Raw genomic sequence first — 15649 nt, forward strand, 5'->3', positions numbered from 1 at the left:
ATAAGCTAAGTTTTGTTTGAGCTAATGTTTTTTTTTTTTTTGATGCATTGGTGATTTAGTTTATAAGTTTTTATAGTCATTTTATCGTGGTAATATGTGTCTGAACCATTTGTTAGGAGCATTGTAAAAAAAAAAAAAAAAAGTTAGCATTTTATTGCATTTAAGCCAGCAGACTTTTGCTATGTAAGTTGGCTAATTGTTCTTTTGTTGTACATAGATCCTCATTTATTTATTTTTTATACCGTTTGAAGCTCAGCTCAGGTATTTTAATTTTTTATGTTCCTTATCCGATTACTCGATGATTCAAACTAACTAGTTTATCGATTAATCGACTACTAAAATAATCGATAGCTGCAGCCCTAGATCAAGACCTACAAATTAGTCTCTCTGAGTCAAATTATCAAAATGGAATCATTTATTGTTTTCTACTAAATTTACATACAATGTTCAAATCACCAAGAATCAACTACTATTTGTTGTAATCAACCTCAAACTTCGAATGTTCTTTCTAAAAATATGAATGTTTTTCCTACTATTGCAGGAAGCTAGAAGAAGTCCACAACAACTACATGGACGAAAAGGATCGCATCATCACGGAAATCTACAACGAAGCCAAAGAGAGGGCCAGGTTGGTTAGACATTTCTTTATACTACTAACTAAAGCTGGGAATCTTGGGGCACCTAATGATTCGATTACGATAACGATTCAGAGGCTCTGATTCGATTATAAAACGACTATTGATTTTGTTTTGTACATTAGTTACAAAATTGTTCAAAAATCCTCTCAGGCTAAACCAAACTACTATTTTAGTATCAAGTTAACAAATAACAGTAAACAAATATACAAGAATAACAGTAAATAAAATACTCCAGTCCCCATTCTGTATCAGCAGCTTTAAACTACATTCAATTAATTTACTCTTGTGAATCAACCGTTACAGTTGTTAAAATTGCTCCCGTTATTGCATAATTTACCTTCTGTCTACTTTTGACATGTCAAAGTTTTAAAACTGTTTCATCATTTAAAGATAGATTCAAGACAAGATTTTGCCGATTTAGGAGTATTTTAGCTAAAAAGTTAATTAGGTTCGCTACAACAGAGCCTTCCCGAGAAGTCTACTGCTTTAAGATGGCGGCTGTTTACTAACGCCGGCAAGTCTGTCATTTCGCATCTCTGTTCAATAATACATGTTTTAACAGCGCCGTCGTCTGTCATTTTGCATCTAGTTCTACATATATATGATATCTACTGTAGCCATATGTTTGTAGCAACTAGCAACTGGGCGTTGTTTGTAGCCGCTGTCGGCCCCAGTCAGGTATGATTGTTTTTTTTTATCTAGCGGCATGAGTTGAACATGATATTTACTCTCGGTCTGTTCCTCATTGCGTCCCAAAGACTGCACACTGTGTTTTACTTCCGCTTTACCTGGTATAATTCAATAATCGGTATTTGGATGTTTGTGAATCGTTCTCGAATCTTCCAGGGCCGAATCGCGAATAATCTTAAGAATCGGAAATTTCGTACGCCTCTACTACAGTGGGGAGAACAAGTATTTAATTCACTGCCGATTTTCTTGGTTTTCCCACTTGCAAAGCATGTAGAGGTCTGTAATTTGTGTCATAAGTTCTCTTCAACTCGGAATCTAATACAAAAAACCAGAAAATCACGTTGTATGATTTTTAAATAATAAATTTGCATTTAATTGCATGAAATAAGTATTTGATACATCACAAAAATCGAACTTACAGTAATATTTGGGACAGAAACCTATGTTTGCTATTACAGATACCAAACGTTTCCTGTAGTCCTTGACAAGGTTTGCACACACTGCAGCAGGGATTTTGGCCCACTCCTCCATGCAGATCTTCTCCAGAGCCTTCAGGTTTCGGGGCCTCTGCCGGGCAACACGGACTTTCAGCTCCCTCCATAGATTTTCTATCGGGTTAAGATCTGGTGACTGGCTAGGGCACTCCAGGACCTTAAGATGCTTCTTACAGAGCCACTCTTTAGTTGCCTTGGCTGTGTGCTTTGGGTCATTGTCATGCTGGAAGACCCAGCCACGACCCATCTTCAGGGCTCTCACTGAAGGAAGGAGGTTGTCAGCCAAGATCTGGCGATACATTGCCCCATCCATCCTCCCCTCAATACGGTGTAGTCGTCCTGTACCCTTGGCAGAGAAGCAGCCCCAAAAAATGATGTTTTCTCCTCCATGTTTCACAGTTGGGATGGTGTTCTTGGGGTTGTACTCATCCTTCTTTTTCCTCCAAACACGACGAGCCGAGTTTAGACCAAAAAGTTCCATTTTGGTCTCATCCGACCACATGACCTTCTCCCATTGCTCCTCTGGATCATCCAGATGGTCAGTGGCAAACTTCAGACGTGTCTGGACATGCACTGGCTTCAGCAGCGGGACCTTGCGTGCGCTGTAGGATTTTAATCTATGACGGCGTAATGTGTTTCCGATGGTTTTCTTCGAGACTGTGGTTCCAGCGTTTTTCAAGTCATTGACCAGGTCCTGCCGTGTAGTTCTGGGCTGATCCCTCACCTTCCTCATGATCAGTGATGCCCCATGAGTTGAGATCTTGCATGGAGCCCCAGAACGAGGCAGACTGACCGTCAACTTGAACTTCTTCCATTTTCTAATAATCTCTCCAACAGTTGTTACCTTCTCACCAAGCTGCTTGCTTCTTTTCCTGTAGCCCATCCCAGCCTTGTGCAGGTCTATTATTTTATCCCTGATGTCCTTACACAGCTCTTTGGTCTTGGCCATTGTGGAGAGGTTGGAGTTTGTTTGTTTGTTTGAGCATGTGAACAGGTGTCTTTTATACAGGTAACAAGTTCAAACGGGTGCAGTTACTTCCGGTAATGAGTGGAGAACAGGAGGGGTTCTTAAAAAAGAACTAAGAGCCGAAATATTTACTAGTTGGTAATGTATCAAATACTTATTTCATGCAGTTAAATACAAATTTATTATTTAAAAATCATACAATGTGATTTTCTGGATTTATGTATTAGATTCCGTCCCTCACAGTTGAAGAGAATTTATGATACAAATTACAGACCTCTACATGGCTTGCAAGTGGGAAAACCAGCAAAATCAGCAGTAATCAAATACTTGTTCTCCCCACTGTATATGATATCTATTGTAGCCGTATGTTTGTAGCAACTAGCAACTGGGCGTTGTAAGTAGCCGCTGTCAGCCCCAGTCAGGTATGATTTTTTTTTTATCTAGCGGCATGAGTTGAACATGAGATTTACTCTCGGTCCGTTCCTCATTGCGTCCCAAAGACCGCGCACTGTGTTTTACTTCCGCTTTACCTGGTACAATTCAATTATCGGAATTTGGATGTATGTGAATCGTTCTCGAATCTTCCACGGCCAAATCGCGAATAATCTAAGAATCGGAAATTTCGCACGCCTCTACTAATAACGCAGACTAGGTATGTTGTGACTCGGATAAAATGACATCTGGCTGGATTGTGTGTTTCTTTGATTCTGGGTGATTGTGATTGCCTTTTTCCAGCTGTAAAATGTGTGCTTCTACCATAGGTCAGGTTGAGGGAAAAATAAAGCAACATTTTTTTAAATTTTCAATTATGCTACTGATTGCGAAATGTCAAATTTTACTTAAAATTTCACAAATTCATTTCTGTGTTTTGTTTTTTTTAGGGTTAACGGTTTCAAGAAGCAGACAGAAATCCTCCGGCAGAAACAAGCAGAGTTTTTGGAGAAATACAAAATGCGTCACGGCGGAGAGAAGTAGGGGACGTCACTCATGTGGGAGATATTTCTTAGACTTTTACTCAAGCTTGGCCTTTATTTAAAAGCCGTTTAGCCTCATGATGAGGAGCCAGACACAGACTGGCCGATAATGTCGCTAAAAATGAAGTGCTCTGATGTCACATAGATAAAAGGAATATTTAAACAATCACGAGATTGAGTGGCACAATAATACAACTATTGTAACGACTCTGAAAGTGCATCATTAAAGCGGATGTGTCCAGTTCAACGCATGTCATAAGGCTTCTGGCTCCCACAGAGCATGTCCTTAAAATGTACTCTTCTTCCTGTATTCACTGTGTTTTATCAATGGAAATTACTTATGGTCACAGAATTGTGTCTCAGGGGAACCAGTGTGGCGTGTCTTCTTGTATTGTGGCGAATCACAGGGATATCTCAAGGATTAATTTCACACTCGCACAAAGGCTCCCTGTTCTGTTTTCCTGATGAAAGCGTTACAAAGAGGAAACACAGGTTTATTATTTTTCTGAATGGTTGTAGACATGACTGAAATCTCAAATGCATAACTGCTCTGCAAATCTTATGTATAAAGGAGGTACTAAAACATTACAGGTACACAGTAGATATAAAGATATTTCCGTTGGTGAATGCCAATGGCTTTTTTACATGCCGTTTGTCATTCACTCCATCAAATGTGTGATATTTTATAATGATTGCAACACATTTTATTACCGAATTGTTTATTACTGACCCGAATTTAACATCAACTGAAATCATGACTTTTCCCATTTCTAACATTTGTGACGGTGCCAATAATTTGAAACATTTGGGAAATATTTAAATGTATTGATTATTTTGTTGCAAATCATGACAAATGCAAACACTCTTAACCAAAATTAGTTCATTTTCAACAGGATAAACAGTGTTTCAATTTATATGTGCAATTTACAGATTACATTGATCTATGAAGTCATTTATGATCTATGCTCAAGTAGCTACAGTGGGGCAAATAAGTATTTAGTCAACCACCAATTGTGCAAGTTCTCCTACTTGAAAAGATTAGAGAGGCCTGTAATTGTCAACATGGGTAAACCTCAACCATGAGAGACAGAATGTGGAGAAAAAAACCCCCAGAAAATCACATTGTTTGATTTTTAAAGAATTTATTTCCAAATTAGAGTGGAAAATAAGTATTTGTTCACCTACAAACAAGCAAGATTTCTGGCTGTCAAATAGGTCTAACTTCTAACGAGGCTCCACTCGTTACCTGTATTAATGGCACCTGTTTTAACTCATTATTGGTATAAAAGACACCTGTCCACAACTTCAGTCAGTCACACTCCAAACTCCACTATGGCTAAGACCAAACAGCTGCCGAAGGACACCAGAGACAAGATTGAAGACCTGCACCAGGCTGGGAAGACTGAATCTGCAATAGGTAAAACGCTTGGTGTAAAGAAATCAACTGTGGGAGCAATTATTAGAAAATGGAAGACATACAAGACCACTGATAATCTCCCATGATCTGGGGCTCCATGCAAAATCTCACCCCGTGGTGACAAAATGATGACAAGAACAGTGAGCAAAAATCCCAGAACCACACGGGGGGACCTAGTGAATGACCTACAGAGAGCTGGAACCACAGTAACAAAGGCTACTATCAGTAACACAATGCGCCGCCAGGGACTCAAATCCTGCACTGCCAGACGTGTCCCCCTGCTGAAGCCAGTACACGTCCAGGCCCGTCTGCGGTTCACTAGAGAGCATTTGGATGATCCAGAAGAGGACTGGGAGAATGTGTTATGGTCAGATGAAACCAAAATAGAAGTTTTTGGTAGAAACACAGGTTCTCGTGTTTGAAGGAGAAAGAATACTGAATTGCAGTCGAAGAACACCATACCCACTGTGAAGCATGGTGGTGGAAACTTCATGCTTTGGGGCTGTTTTTCTGCAAAGGGACCAGGACAACTGATCTGTGTAAAGGAAAGAATGAATGGGGCCATGTATAGAGAGATTTTGAGTGAAAATCTCCTTCCATCAGCAAGGGCATTGAAGATGAGACGTGGCTGCGTCTTTCAGCATGACAATGATCCCAAACACACAGCCAGGGCAACAAAGGAGTGGCTTCGTAAGAAGCATTTCAAGGTCCTGGAGTGGCCTAGCCAGTCTCCAGATCTCAACCCCATAGAAATACTATACTGTACGCAAGAAAGGCCGCGTGTCTCATCAGACCATAGGACATGGTTCCAGTAATCCATGTGCTTTGTTGACATGTCATCAGCAAACTGTTTGCGGGCGCTCTTGTGTACCATCTTCAGAAGAGGCTTCCTCCTGGGGTGACAGCCATGCACAACAATTTGATCTAGAGTGCGGCATATGGTCTGAGCACTAAAATGCTGACCCCCCACCTCTTCAATCTCTGCAGCAATGCTGACAGCACTCCTGTAACAAGTCACTTGACATTTTGGAGGGAAAATGACAATCAGGTCTCAGTTTGGACATTTAGGGATGTATGTTTTTTCAAAGGGGTGAACTCACTTTTGTTGCCAGGGATTTAGATATTAATGGCTCTATTTTGAGGGGAAAGTAAATTAACTCTATTATATAAGCTGCACACAAACTACTTTTCATTGTGTCAAAGTGCCATTTTGTCAGTGTTGTCACATGAAAAGGTGTACTTAAATATCTGCAGAAATGCGAGGGGTGTACTCACTTTTGTGATACACTGTATATAAGCCACATTGGACCATAAGCTACATGGACTTTAGTGCCTAAAGACTACTGTTGTCATGATACTAACATTTTCAATTCAATATCGAGACAAAAAAAAAAATACTCATTTTCCCTAATGCATGGTTTAAACATAGATGAATAAATACAAAGTTAAATGAAATGATAGACATTCAATTGTTGCTCTTAAAAAGTAAATTAACACTCTTGAATTTATCACTAGTAGATTTTCAATACATTTGAACTGGGAGAGTGGCAGCAGATAAACATTCGCTACCAAACCTTCCCGCTTCATATGATTTAGATGTGTAGCGCCGTCAATGGCAGCCAATGAGTTGAAAAATAAAATGTGTTCTTTCACTAGCCCAGATGCACCCTCCCACCAATTAGGTCATCACTAGTAGATATCAAAGACATTTGAATTGGGAGGATGACAGTGAATGGATGTCAATGGCAGGGCATGTAGTAACAAGGAAAATATAAAAAAATTAGTTCAGCCAAACCAAATTTCCCCATCTCACCAAGTTTCCTACCCACAGTGGGGCAATAAGTATTTAGTCTACAACCAAATGCGCAAGTTCTACTACTTGAAAAGATAAGAGAGGCCTGTAATTGTCAACATGGGTAAACCTCAACCATGAGGACAGAATGAAAAAAAAACAGAAAATCCCATTGTTTGATTTTTAAAGAATTTATTTGCAAATCATGGTGGACATTAAGTATTTAGTCACCCTACAAATAAGATTTCTGCCTGTCAAAGAGGTCTAACAAAATTGTCTGACAAAATCTGACAAAATTGCAAACCTGGACCAGGCCGGGAAGACCGAATCTGCAATAGGTAAAACGCTTGGTGTAAAGAAATCAACTGTAGGAGCAATTATTAGAAAATGAGAGACATAGAAGACCACCGGTAATCTCCCTCGATCTGGGGCTCCATGCAAGATCTCACCCCGTGGCGTCAAAATGATAACAAGAACGATAAGCAGAGAGCTGGGACCACAGTCACAAAGGCTACTATCAGTAACACAATGCGCCGCCAGGGACTCAAATCCTGCACTGCCAGACGTGTCCCCCTGCTGAAGAAAGTACACGTCCAGGCCCGTCTGCGGTTCGCGAGGGAGCATTTGGATGATCCAGAAGAGGACTGGGAGAATGTTTTATGGTCAGATGAAACCAAAATAGAACTTTTTGGTAGAAACACAGGTTCTCGTGTTTGGAGGACAAAGAATACTGAATTGCATCCGAAGAACACCATACCCACTGTGAAGCATGGGAGTGGAAACATCATGCTTTGGGGCTGTTTTTCTACAAAGGGACCAGGATGACTGACCTGTGTAAAGGAAAGAATGAATGGGGCCATGTATCGAGAGATTTTGAGTGAAAATTTCCTTCCATCAGCAAAGGCATTGAAGATGAGACGTGGTGTGGTCTTTCAGCATGACAATGATCCCAAACACACAGCCAGAGCAACAAAGGAGTGGCTTCGTAAGAAACATTTCAAGGTCCTGGAGTGGCCTAGCCAGTCTCCAGATCTCAACCCCATAGAAAATCTGTGGAGTGAGTTGAAAGTCTGTGTTGCCCGACGACAGCCCCAAAACATCACGGCTCTAGAGGAGATCTGCATGGAGGAATGGGCCAAAATACCAGCAACAGTGTGTGAAAAGCTTGTGAAGAGTTACAGAAAACGTTTTGCCTCCGTTATTGCCAACAAAGGGTACATAACAAAGTATTGAGATGAACTTTTGGTCTTGACCAAATACTTATTAACCACCATGATTTGCAAATACATTCTTTAAAAAAATCAAACAATGTGATTTTCTGGGCTTTTTTTCCACATTCTGTCTCTCTTGATTGAGGTTTACCCATGTTGACAATTACAGGCCTCTCTAATATTTTCAAGTGGGAGAACTTTTAGTGGTTGACTAAATACTTATTTGCCCCACTGTATGCTTTTGCATTTGTTATGGATACATGTCAGTGTTGACACTTTTTGATACTTGTGACAACCGTACTAACGACATATATAGCTCATCAGCCAGTAAAAATCAACATATAAGCCGCACTGCACTATAAGCCGCAGGGTTCCAAGCTGAGGAAAAACTTTATTTAGTCCAGAAACTACGGTATGACACTAAGCAACAGCTACGGACCCCACTTTGAGAGGAACTGCTCTAGAATATTTTGATCTTGTGATTTTTTTTTTTTTTTTGGTCACCAGCCATCCCCCAGCTGAGACTTACGAGATAAGTTTTCCCCTACGTAGCACACCCTAGCACTCAGCCACCCTCATGTACGGAGTGATAACCCAAACATGCCACCTTTCTTGGCGACTCCACTAACACACACACGAACCCACTTTTATTTGACATTGAAGGGTGTCAAATCATGCTTCAGTGCATTCCTCTGCGTCATCATGTGGGGAAAATGATAGGGATCTTAGTACAGCGGGTAAATTATTGACTTGATTTATGAGTAGTCGAGAGCTCCAGAGTTTGATCGGTCCCACTCCTCACTCTAAAGTGAGCTGCTATAGGCTTCAGTTCACCACCCACCCTAATGAGGACTATAGAAAATGAATGGTTGCGTTTATTAAGGTAGCACTCAAGCGTGAAAGTAAAGCTATTCAGTGAGCCATAAAGCCAGCTGCTTCCCCTTTACACATTAAGATTCTTAAACTTGCTATAAAATGACATGCTGTTGGGTTTTATTTGACACTCTAAACAAATGAATGCCGGGACGATTAAATGGACCCTATAAATCGGACTGTTAATCTCTTTGTGAGTTACATCAAATAAAGCCTTTTATTGGTTGGGTCTGGAGGCTGTAGCTAACATTTTCGCACATCTCATGATTTGACCACTGGAAATAATGCAACACTGAATAACATATGTTAAAACTTAACTCATTCACTCCCAGCCATTTTCACCGGTGACACCCCTTTCGCTCCCGGCCGTTTTACTGGATTTTGACTGATTTTGCAAGGCCCACAGAAAATTCTGTTCTATTGCTATATAAACATGGAACCCACCAAAAGAAAGATTAGACTCTTCTTTCAGCAGGAAAAAAAAAGTATGTTCATATCTTTTTCCATTCTTTAGAAATCAGCATTAGAAAATAGCTTAGTTTGGGCCATTTTCCAATTTCTGATGAAAAAACAGAGAAATTGAGCTTTTTGTGAAAGCATACATTTCAAACATTTACTTTAACACAGCTATTTTTTGCTTTAGTTACATCCCAAACATCTGAATAATGTTTTCCTTTTACAAAATAATATAAACAACAAGACAAATAGAGCTTTTGATGGCAAAGTAACAATTTATTTACACATAACTAACTGAGAGATGACGCTGTTGTGGCCGCGACAACCGTGTAAACTTTTCCCTCATTGCTGCCTGTCTCATAAAGATAGATTTTTTTTTTAGTCTCTGCTGGGTCTGCTCGGTGAGCAGCACGGACTCAACGGCATCGTCTGCTGCACTGGTGGTCCCAGTCGTTCTGCTCGGTCGTCCAGTGCCTGGCATCCCAGGCGTCCTGTAGGTTGTTCTGCTCGGTCATCCGCTGTGGCCTCCTGGACGCCTTTCGGTCGTCTTCCGCCGGCGCCCCGGCCGTGCGGCCCGGCCGTTCTTTGCCATTGAATCGGGTTGGAGGTCTTACCAAATGCGCTACTGCCCTCCAGTGGCCAGTTTTTTTTTTTTTTTTTTTGCTTTAAAATGGATTTTCAGCTTTGTGCTTTGGAGCTAAATTGAATCAGAACCCAGAGATGTCTCTTGTAAAAAAAAAAAAATAAAAATAAAAAAACGTAAAAGAAAAAATAAATATGTCTTTGGGACACTAAAACAAATAAAAATAGAACGTATTAATACGTTTTTGGGAGCAAATGAGTTAAGTGGCCTTAAGCTTAATCGCGTATTTCATAATTTGTGTTGTTTGAATTGTGGGTATAAATTAGTGGTACATTGAAACTGTCCTCAGTGAAAGAGTTACTTTAAGCCGACTAATGTAGATGACATTCATGATCTTTTTTGTATGTTTAATTCAAGTTCAAGTGAAATGATTTCCTGATCACTTCTCAGTTAATGATGAGAACTTGTACCCACTTTTCAAAAACACCAGCATGATAAATACAGTAGTGCTTTGAGATAAGAATTTAAATGGCTCCATTACTATTCTCATAATATACAGCACCTTTATCATGTGTATCCTAGGAGCAACACTCTTGATTAATGAATTGAAGAAAAAAAACATTTCTGATTTGTAGTAGTGGAGAAAAACCTAAATAAAAGCCACTACTTCCATACATTGGCCGCCATTAGTGCAAGCAGACATTTTATCAATCCCGGTATGATTTTCGCCAGTCAAACGTGATTACTGCTTTATGGGCCTGGCGGGCCACCAGGATCTTCTTAGTAGTTTTCTCAGTAAATACTTAAAAAGTGAACAGTTTGTACATCATGATGAAGTCATTGCGACAAATTGGCCCTTGAGTTGTACAGTATGTAAAAACACTGAGAAAAGACTTTGGATGCTACTATAAGTGACTTACCAAACTGCAATGATGCCCGTTCCCACAGACAGGATTCCCGCGTAGTCTTTTAAAGTCTTAAAAAAATTGAATTTATGAATTTAGAAATAATACCTTAAAAAATCTTGAAAAAGTATTCATTTCTTATGTAGGTCTCAAATTTTATGAAACTTCTGCGTGTTTCATTTCTCCTCAAAAGTGTCATTTGTCATTTTGATTGAATAACATAGCCTAAATAAATAAACTGGGCGGTGGAGCCGATCATTGGGAACGCAATGCAGCCCTGGGTCAAAATCCTGTCCCGCGGGATTCCCGCATGAACCCGACAAAATGTCATGCTCTACGCCGCGCATATTTATTTTTTTACACCTAGCCATATATTTTATATTAGAGAGATTTGTAAATGTAAATTCAACGAAGCGTGGTTAAGTAAACAGTCATTTCGCATTTGGCTCAAACAAGTGGATAGCAGTGTATCCGAGGCTTTTTGCATCGTATGCAAAAAAAGATTCAGCTGGGTACACTTGGCATGAAGGCGCGAGAGTCCCATGTTAAATTGTCCAAGCACATAATGTCCATGAGAGGAAAGAAACAAACTCCCTGCATTGCCAGCGTTTTTCAATCTGCCTGTATAAGACAGCCAGCTGCTCACGAGCCTGAAGAGACAGAAGCTAAAGCCAGCCAGCAAGCTGCTCATGTAAGTGAAGCGACAGCAGCTAACACTAGCCAGCTAGCTGCTAGTGCTGCAGCCCCCCTGCATCCCAGCCCAGCTACGATTGCTAGTGGATTTGCGAGAATGGATCCACGCACATTGTTTGGGTCCATAGCAACCTTAAAAGCAGAGGTGTTGCGGTTGCCTGAGAGTTTAAGATGACGCTCGCCACGCTAAATGCTAATGTTAACTGGAGTACCTCTACATGGCTGTGTCCTGTGTCTGAGCTGTGATGGTGTCGCGTGAGTAGCCTATTCAATACGTTGCATTCTTACATCCTGCACCATATACTTCATAATATATCGAAGGGGCGCGGGGCCAATTCATAGTGGGGCCTATCCCGTCAAAGCTGACCGAGGGGAAACACAGACAAAAAGCTTTTTACGTTGAAAATTCTTGTGAATAAATGCTTAAATCCCTGAATCCTTCATAGATATGGACGTAAAACAGTCTCGATTCTTAGTCAAAAGCACAAAAAAAAACCAAAAAAAAACGGGCAGTTAGCATTTATTTTTTCGTAAATATGTCGGATGTGCTGCTAGTCTTCAAGCCACTGTGGTGCCGCCTTATCACCACAAAGAGCTTTTTACATTGAAAATTCTTGTGAATAAGTGCTTAAATCCCTAAATTCTTTATAGATACAGACGTAAAACAGTTTCGATTCTTGGTTAAAAGCAAAAAACGGGCAGTTAGCATTTATTTTATGTAAATATTGCAAATTATAACACCAGTGCTGTAGCGACTAATTTCTCCTATTGATTTTTTTTCACAACGTTTCAAAATGCATGCATGGTACTAAAAATATGATAGTTAACGTGAATCCTTTAACAAGTCACTCCTGAGACAATCCTTCCTGTTTGTATGCGGTGTTGTGTCCGTAAGATTTTTTATATATATATATTATATACTGCATATATATAGACAGTTTAATACCGTGGGATTGTGGGATATGTGGGTGGAGTTAGTATATTGTTAGCATGTGTGGATACGGAAGTAAAGGTGTGTTCAGAAAGCCAAGCTTGTGTCCATTTGTGCTCTTACCGTAACACAACATGCGGTCCAGCTTTCGTGCTTTTCTAACCTAAATCTGGCGTTAAATCACTGCGTGCGTACTGTATGTTTGAGAATAACTCCTCTTGATGCTGGGTGTGGGCAGGCCCCCTTCTTGAAGGTGTGGCGCAGTGTCTGAGGGGCGTGACCCCGTCAATACAATGATGAAGTCTATGCCTGCACACATTACACATTTTTACTTTCGAGAAATAAATTAACACAACGTCACAGATTTTGTTTTTCTTTGTCGATATGAGTGTCAAATCGGTATTAGGTTTTTAAAAATTGTCTTAATTAGGTCTTTCAAAGTCTTAAATTTAACTTGAGGGACGCTGCATAGAGGTCACCCTTGTCACAAAGTAGGCGCCCAGATAGACCGACATTTAATAAACGTTGATTTTTCATCAAAATCATCAGTATGGCTGAGATTGAAATTTTCGACGTCAAGTGACATTGAAACAACGTTGTTCTATGGTATGTCAGGCGATGGTTGGGTTAACATTGTTTTATAGTTGATGCAGTGGTGTTACCAGGATGCCAGGTGTGGGTGTCTTACCTAGGGGGGCAAAAAAAAAAGCTACAATGCTGAAGTAGGTTGAAATCCAGTGTAGGGCTACTGCACCTTAAAACATGTTTTGTTTTCTCCTTGAGGTAACTTGTTGTGATTTGGTCTGAACAAATAAAAGTTGATTTGATTTTACTTGACTTAGAACACATCCTTAACTGAACAGTATGGACATCCAGGTGACAATGTTTTTTTTAGGCAACCTATAGTGGTTCCTCGGTTGTATTATAATTATTATAGTTATTCTTTGTTCCGCAGCCCCTTTGAGCTCAATTTGACCCCTTTAGAGTGCTTAATAATGCACCAAAATCGGCAGGCAGGTCAAGACAGGTGCAATCTTTGATACCGTGTAAAGACAAATTCCAAATACACTATGTAGCGCCCTATGTAGCAGTCATTTTTTTGTCCAGCCAACGCTTTGAGCCCTACTTTGACCCCATCAGAATGTTTCAAAACTCTTCAAACTCAAAAGCCAGGTGAACACTGGTGAAAACTTTTATAAAATGTTTTTAAAATATATATATATATATATATACATATATATACGTAAATGTGTGTAGCGCCCCCTAGGAACAAAACCAACATTTCTTTTGTGTTTTTTTTTTTCTCAAAGGTGAAAGAGGAGGTAACAACGCAAAGGTTAAAACTTAGAGCACATCAGTACTATATGAACGGGATACCATACGCTGTGCCCAAAGTGCCGTTAATGCTACATCCAGTTTTCTTTAGGTGGGCAGAGCGTGTCCCTGGGTGGGCAGTGGGTGGGCATTAGTTGAAGGTGTAAAAGTGACGTTGATTCAACGATTTAAGATTGACAGTGGAATGTTGATCCAACATCTTTTCAACATCAGCCTGCAATCTGGGGTAGCAACACTCAGTTTTGAAATACACATTGGCTGCCATTCACGGCACTTGGCATCCAATCCATTTTGACTAGGTTTAGACTTAGCTTTATGAAATCAAATAAAAAAAACATTCAAAGCCAGCCCTCTCATTTTAAATGAATTGGACATATGTTGCTGTCAATGGCAGGTGATGAAAAGGAAGGTATAACTTTTCATAACGTTTTGGCTAGGGCTGTCAAATTTAACGCATTAACGGGCGGTAATTAATTTTTTAAATTAATCACGTTAAATTATTTAACACATTTAACGCATGCGCGGAATGACCCGCTCATGCATTGCCTCAAACAGATTACAATGACGCACTTGAGAGCTAAGAGGCAGAGAAAGGTGTCTTGTTTTGTGCTTTTTCTTAACAAAGGTATACGACACGCGATGTGCTGGCACTTTGTTTCTTTATTAGCACATTCAGCTTCAACATTAACACAGCTTACGGCTTTCGGCAGGCCATAACTCTAGGGCCCAAATACACCAGATGCATGATCGTTCCGGTTCCGGTCCGGCTCATTGTTGACTGCGTGCCACGCAGTACGTCAAAAACAGGCAAATCATACCGGCTGCGCACGGCTGCAGTCCGCCAACTCCGTTCCCTCTTGGGCGCTCGCGTGATCGCGCCGCTATGATGTGCCATTTAAAACAACGAAAAACACACGGAGTCTATACTCATCAGAGAAGCAGAGAGAGAGTATATTTCTTCTTTGCATATTGATATTTTATTTATGTATGTCTCTTAATTCCAAATTGACTGCATCATGTTGAGATCAGGGCTCCGTGTGTGGGGGGAAGGGGGGCAGGGCCCTATTATGCCCTTGGTTGTGTCGGTGTGGGTTTATATCTTTGTGCACATTTAAAATATATGGCACATAACATCTCATAGAGCTGTTATAAACAACTGTTAATCTGTAATATTTATAAAATGGAAAGCGAATTATATACAACACTAACTAAAAAACAGCGTTCTTGGAATTGGTGTCTCAACACTGCAGATTCCTGTGTCCAGCGCAAACTGTTGGTTTTTCTATGAAAAGTCAAGTAAAATGTAGGAAAGAAAGAGAAACGTCTTGAATAGACCGCCAGGTCGAAACTTGTGGGTGTCTCTGTTGTCTTTCGTACTTTTCCCCCTCGACTCTGTATACAAACCGACATTGTGTGTGCGCCGGGCACGAGAATTTCTGCAGTGGAACCACTTCCAGATACGCTGCTTTTTTTTTTTTGCTCAAAGTTGTCAGCACGTCGTGTGTTTGATATCATTGCCAGAAAAACACACATAATAGGACACCTTGCAGCTTCGCTTTTAATGCTGTCCTTATAATAACAATCTGCTGCATCGTATATCACTTTGTGACTTTCCACCTCCATGATGAAACGTTCTTCGTCTATGTTTGCTGGTGTTTAAACCGTGAATAAGCAACTGGGCTGTTACGTC

General features: G+C 40.3%; 1 protein-coding gene across 1 annotated transcript in view; it reads left to right on the top strand.

Annotated features, from left to right (window-relative positions):
• Positions 1–4486, top strand: part of dnajc4 (DnaJ (Hsp40) homolog, subfamily C, member 4) — a 28345-nt gene extending 23859 nt beyond the window's left edge. Inside the window, exons 7-8 of the mRNA XM_057850743.1 lie at positions 542–628; positions 3671–4486. Of these exons, the coding sequence (XP_057706726.1) occupies positions 542–628; positions 3671–3764 (181 nt within the window). The 3' untranslated portion in view covers positions 3765–4486. The remainder of the gene's footprint in view (positions 1–541; positions 629–3670) is intronic.
• Positions 4487–15649: the final 11163 nt, after the last annotated feature.

Source organism: Corythoichthys intestinalis, chromosome 11, assembly GCF_030265065.1.
Source record: "Corythoichthys intestinalis isolate RoL2023-P3 chromosome 11, ASM3026506v1, whole genome shotgun sequence".
NCBI classification, from domain to species: domain Eukaryota; kingdom Metazoa; phylum Chordata; class Actinopteri; order Syngnathiformes; family Syngnathidae; genus Corythoichthys; species Corythoichthys intestinalis.